This window comes from Ambystoma mexicanum, chromosome 4p (genome assembly GCF_040938575.1).
Source record: "Ambystoma mexicanum isolate Mex_15411 chromosome 4p, UKY_AmexF1_1, whole genome shotgun sequence".
In the NCBI taxonomy this organism is placed as follows: domain Eukaryota; kingdom Metazoa; phylum Chordata; class Amphibia; order Caudata; family Ambystomatidae; genus Ambystoma; species Ambystoma mexicanum.
Window position 1 is genome coordinate 52,130,385 of NC_090927.1, and position 6,000 is coordinate 52,136,384.

Here is a 6,000-nt window from a genome sequence, read left to right on the forward strand (position 1 = left end):
TGATCAGATTTAATTAGGAACTCCTGTCCCCATAGAAAATACTTAAAGTGTAAAATGGCCCAATAAACAGCCAAAGCCTCCCTTTCAATTACTGAATAATTGCACTCAGCTCCCCTTAAAGGTCTGGAAGCGAATGCAATGGTATGAACCTCCTTACCTGAGTCTATTTGACACAATGTGGCACCTAACCCAGCCAGGCTCGCATCAACCAAAAGGACAGTCTTCCTACCACTAATGAAACAGCCTAGAGAGGGTGCTCTCGCTATACTCTCCTTTATGGTAGAAAACGCTTTCTGACATTCTATTGACCAATTAAATGCCACTCCCTTTTTCAGAAGATTCCTCAGTGGTGAAGAAATGGTTGCAAACTTCTCCACAAACTTGTGGTAGTACTCCGCCATGCCCATAAAGGATCTAAGCTGATCCTTGTCTGCCGGAGCAGGAACACCACAAATATTCTCCACCAACTTGGCTTTTGGGGATATCCCTTGGCTTGAAATTCTATGACCCAAATATTCAACTTCTCTAAGAGAAATTCAACACTTTTCTCTCTGTACCGTGAGACCAGACAACTTCAACCTTTGTAGCACGCTTCTCAATGCACAATCATGCTCACTCTCAGACTCAGCATACACTAAGATATCGTCCTGAAAGACTGCCACATTCTTGAGCCCTTTCAATACTTCTTCCATCACCCTTTGGAAAACTGATGTGGCGGATGCCAAGCCAAAAGGCATCCGTAGGTACTTAAATGTGCCATGGGGCGTAACAAATGCAGTAACATGTTGGCAGCGTTCTGACAGCGGAACTTGATGATATGCAGCAGATAAGTCAATTACTGAGAACCAACTGGGTTCTCCCAATGTGGCAAGAGTCTCTGAGATAATGGGCAGTGGATGCCTCTCAATGAAGATGTTCTTATTTAAGTCCCTGAGATCAACACAAAGCCTTAAGCTTCCATTGCTTTTCGCCACTAGAACGACAGGGGAAAGCCATTCTGTCCCTTTGATGCGTTCAATCACACCTTTCTGCATCAGATCTTCAAGTTCTTCACTCAGCTGTTGTCGTAGCTTGAGTGGAACAGGTCTCACCTTGTGAACCACCGGTCTGGAATTTGGTTTTAGTTTTATATTATGCTCAAAATTGGATAACTTTCCTAGATTGGACGTGAAGACCTCCGGGAACTCCTTTTGCCTTTTGTCTTCAAGCTCAGCAATTGTCACTGGTTCACTGGCACTGGCTTGAATGCGGTCACCGATCTCCCTTTGTTCATCCCATCCCAATAGCGATGCACCTTTCTTCGCTACCAAGATCCTGGCCAGACATTCTCTCCCTTTAAGTGTAAGCCACTTTTGCTTGGAATTCGCCAACCAGGGCAATTGATGACTCCCCGTATCCACATGGCTGTACCCCTGCTTGGGACAAAACGTTGCACTCCTTCCCTAAAACGTTCTTCAACGTGTCTAGAGATATTATAGTCCAAGGGGAAGCCGAGTCTACTTTCATCTCAATGTTGCACCCATCTATCACAAATTGATCAACAGGTCCTCTACCATCACCGGACACTGCATGAATGTGGGAAATGTGGCGAGCACTGTTCTCCTGAATGGGAACTTCATCCAGCGCTCTGCCCAATGATTGACCAGAAACACGACATTCGGGATCCTTTGCTCAATAGCATTGATAGAGGACTCCCTGCACAAGTTTGCGAAGTGACCCTTCTTCTTGCATTTGTAGCACTCCGCGAATCTCGCTGGGCATGTGGGATAATTGGCCGTGTGTCTTGAATTGCTGCATCTTGTACATTTTTGAACCCACCATTCTTTCTTATTAGGTGTTTTTTTCCTCTGCAGCACAGCGCACACTCCTTGTGCAGAGCTTTGAGACGGTTGCTTGTCGAGTTTCATAGCTCTCATGTATTGGGATGTTTGTTCAATGCTGCGTGTTATTTCCACAGCCTGCTCCAGCGAGACATCCATGGCTAACAGTTTCTCCTGCACCCTGGGGCTATTTGTGCAGCACACTAGTTGATCCCTAATGAGGGAATCAGTAAGGTCCCCGAACTCACATGTGTGACTCGGTGTTCTGAGCGAAGCCACGTAGGATTCCACTGACTCCGTACTATCCTGGGAGCGCTGGAAAAACTTGTGCCTTTCGAAACATTTTTTTTTGGCTCGAAGTGTTCTTCAATTTTTTTAATGGCCATAAGGTACTCATCACCATCACCTGCACCTTCTTCACGGGTTTGTGTAAGACCCTCAAAGACTATGCGCCCCTCTGTCCCGAGATTGTGGAAAAGAAGTGCTTTTTTCCTTCCAGAGCTGTACCTGTCACCACCTATAGCCACCAGATAGTTCTCAAAAGTTTTAATCCATCTATCCCATCTCAGAGGAGGGCGACCAGGTTTGGAGAGAAATGGGGTAGGTGGCAGTATTGCAGCTGCCATATTGTCTGTGCCAGGTGAGGGGTGCTGGCAGGATAGTCTGCGGGTGGGTAGAGGACTGGGAGGGTCCAATATGAGACTTCACCAGCTGCCCAGAGCTTATGGAGAGTGAACTTGTGGGTAGGAATGTCCTCTATTGTTCAAAGGCTTAGCGAACAGGATATGTCACAATGGTGAGTCCTGTGACATCACAATGAGCCTCTCCAGTAGTCCGAGCCTCCACCCTAGACTGAGGATAGAGTGTTCAGTAAAGCATTAATTGTTGATAGAATGGCACTTGAAGATTCTCTGGCCTACAGTGTTAGTAGCTGTGCAACGCTGAGACCCAGTTTAAAAGTAAACAACAATTCAGCAGCATACCATAGGGACCCTTGAATGCCGAAAAAACAATGTATCAGCCAAACTGAAGATATGCGTACACAGCGTATGCAGATAAGATCTCCCCTCCTTGTCCCAATCTGACCTGGAAGGGCTTATGGCCCTGCGCCTGCTGCCTGCGGTGAGGTCGTCAGCTGTGCTGAGAAGAAAGTGCTGCTCAAACTCCCGTCGCGGGGAGGAGCGGCAAGGCGAAGGATAGCTTCCACTCTGACAGCTGTGTGCCACTCTTCATGTGCGGCGCAGAGGGGCCAAAGGTGCCAAGGTGTTCAAGAGGGGGCGATGCGTCCAAGAAAAGAACAGGCGAGGCTCGAGGGGAACCGTGGGTTAATCCTCATCGCCAAAGTTAAGTAAAGAGGCATTGGTTAAGTAATTACGAGGTTTATTTAAGAATAACACAGAAGACACGACCCTGCAGTACAGCTGCTACCTTCAAACTGCCTACACCAAACCAAAACATTCTAAGTGGAACATTGCGCTGACATCATACAGAATTGTGAGTGAGTATGGTTCCATACTCATAATAGAACATACATGAACTTAACACCAGCCCCCTCACAACAGGTACTACTCAAACAGTCTGTCACAAAAGGAATGAATTGCAATTTGGCAGTTTTTCATTGGTGCCCGAGACAATGTTATGCCCCAGTCCGACCCTGGAGGTAACTATGCGCAGTTGGAAGAAGGGTGCAGTGGATAACCATTCTCTTTTGAATGGATGACATCTACTGGTTGGCTGTGCTTGATGGATGGATGGATAGGGTGTCTGATATAGGCGCCAAAGGAGGCTTGTGAAGGGATGAGCTGCCATTACCCAACTGAGGTGCGCAACAGGCCACCTCCAGAGTGTTTACAGGTGGGGCCGGTACCATTCAACGCTTATGGGGAGGGGCAAAAAAAGCCATGCACTCCGGGGGCCGTATGGGCAACACAAGGTAGCACTGGATCTGCGCGCGGGTGCTACGTCCCCCTCCCTCACCTGCGAGCACTGCCTCTCCGCCCGCCCGCCTCGGTTGTCAGTCAGACCGTGTGCCCCTCCTCCCCGGAGCCATGGAACAGCCCGCCCAGGGCGCGTTGCTTCAGCGGGCGAGGAGGCGTCACGCGGGTCGGCGGTGCGTGCGTGGTGACGTGTTGTTTACACGCACGCGCCGCCGCCGCCGCCATTACGCGGTGGCTGCTGCTGTCATGGGCGGCCATGTTGTCGCCGGTCCCGCCTGTGGCGGCCCCCCGTGAGGCGCCGTAGCACAGCCGGGGAGCCGCGCACACGGCGCCGGCCATGGCGGCCCTGAAGTACGCGGGCCTGGATGACACGGACAGCGAGGACGAGCTGCCGCCCGGCTGGGAGGAGCGCAGCACCCGCGACGGCTGGCTCTACTTCGCCAACCACGGCGAGGAGAAGACCCAGTGGGAGCACCCCAAGAGCGGCAAGCGCAAGCGCGTGGCCGGCCAGCTGCCCTACGGCTGGGAGCAGGAGACGGACGCCGGCGGCCAGGTCTTCTACGTCGACCACCTGAACAAGCGCACCACCTACCTGGACCCCCGGCTGGCCTTCACCGTGGACGAGGCCGGCCCGGCCCAGGGGGCGCCCGGCGGCGGCGGCCGGCAGCGCTACGACGGCAACGCCACGGCCATGGAGATCCTGCAGGGCCTGGACCTGACGGGCCGGGTGGCGCTGGTGACGGGCGCCAACGCGGGCCTGGGCTTCGAGACGGCCAAGTCCCTGGCGCTGCACGGGGCCACGGTGCTGCTGGGCTGCAGGGACGCGGCGCGGGCCGACGAGGCCCGGCGGCGCATCCTGCAAGAGTGGCACAAGGCCCGCGTGGAGAGCCTGCCCCTGGACCTGGCCTCGCTGGGCAGCGTGCGCCGCTGCGCCCGGGCCTTCCTGGCCCGCGGCCTGCCGCTGCACCTGCTCGTCTGCAACGCGGCCGTCTTCGCCCCGCCCTGGCGCCTGACCGAGGACGGCCTGGAGTCCACCTTCCAGACCAACCACCTGGGCCACTTCTACCTGGCCAGCCTGCTGCGGGAGGCGCTGCGCCGCGCGGCCCCCCGGGCCAGGGTGGTGGTGCTGGCCTCCGAGTCGCACCGCTTCACGGACATCAGGGACTCCTCCTCGGGGAAGCTGGACCTGGCCCTGCTGTCCCCGCCCAGGGAGCAGTACTGGCCCATGCTGGCCTACAACCGCTCCAAGCTCTGCAACATCCTCTTCTCCAGCGAGCTGAACCGCCGCCTCTCCCCCAGCGGGGTCACCTGCAACGCCGTGCACCCCGGCAACATGATGTACACGTCCCTCCACCGCAGCTGGTGGCTCTACAGCCTGCTCTTCACCCTCGCCAGGCCCTTCACCAAGTCCATGCAGCAGGGGGCCGCCACCGCCGTGTACTGCGCCACCTCCCCGGACCTCGAGGGGCTGGGGGGCATGTACTTCAACAACTGCTGCCGGTGCCTGCCCTCGCAGCAGGCCCAGGACGAGGGGGCGGCGGCCGCCCTGTGGGAGCTGAGCGAGAGGCTGATCCGGGAAAGAACAGCTGCCAATGAGCCTGTTTAATCTGAGCCCCTAGGTGCCTAGGCAAAGCACATGCATTGGCACTTTAGGCAAGTGCAGGTCTTGCTGACGCTACCAACCAAAATAGAACGTGCACATTATTACTGAACTATGCCACTTTATATTACATGTTTTGGGCAAAGTGTAGAAACGAACATTACGTCTTTTATTAAAATACTGAAATTGCTTGTCATATTGCAGTATCCTTTTATAAGGTGGAGACGGGTAGGTTGGAATCCTGAAAGCGGCAGTTCAGCCCTTCACCCACCATGGGTTGCTAAAATGAGTACCATTACGTGGGCTAATATCTTCTTAGATCCTAATGCAATCCAGTTTGTGCACGTTGTATACATTCATCATATCAGAGAGGGGGCTCTGGGTCACTGCGCTTGTAGCGTGATCGGTTCTCTTCGCCACACTTCAGTGTGAGCTTGCATGTTACAAGTTGCTGGTATTGGGTGCTTCTAGTTTGTCCAATGGATGTTCACGGAGTATTTCTTTTTAGAGCCATCGCATTTTGTCAGTTATGCTGCAGGCAATGCAGTGGCAGTATTATAATGAAGCTATTGCACCCACGGAGGGGGGCATTACCGGTCAGACCGATAATGCCCCCATCTGAAGGTTCTATAGCTATTCGTAC

The 6,000-nt window shown here is 53.6% G+C and overlaps 2 protein-coding genes across 3 annotated transcripts in view; one reads left to right on the forward strand and one right to left on the reverse strand.

Annotated features, from left to right (window-relative positions):
* The window catches only part of LOC138452978 (zinc finger protein 300-like), a 154,167-nt gene extending 150,252 nt beyond the window's left edge, over positions 1-3,915 (reverse strand). Inside the window, exon 1 of one of the 2 annotated variants that reach the window (XM_069605351.1) lies at positions 3,798-3,915. The gene's annotated coding sequence lies outside the window, so the exon portion shown is untranslated. The remainder of the gene's footprint in view (positions 1-3,797) is intronic. The other variant, XM_069605352.1, reaches the window with a different exon arrangement.
* Positions 3,916-3,953: 38 nt separating this feature from the next.
* On the forward strand, positions 3,954-5,553 carry WWOX (WW domain containing oxidoreductase). Its single transcript, XM_069605353.1, has one exon. The coding sequence runs from the start codon at positions 4,095-4,097 to the stop codon at positions 5,361-5,363; it is 1,269 nt and encodes a 422-aa protein (XP_069461454.1). The 5' UTR covers positions 3,954-4,094; the 3' UTR covers positions 5,364-5,553.
* The last annotated feature ends 447 nt before the right edge of the window (positions 5,554-6,000 follow it).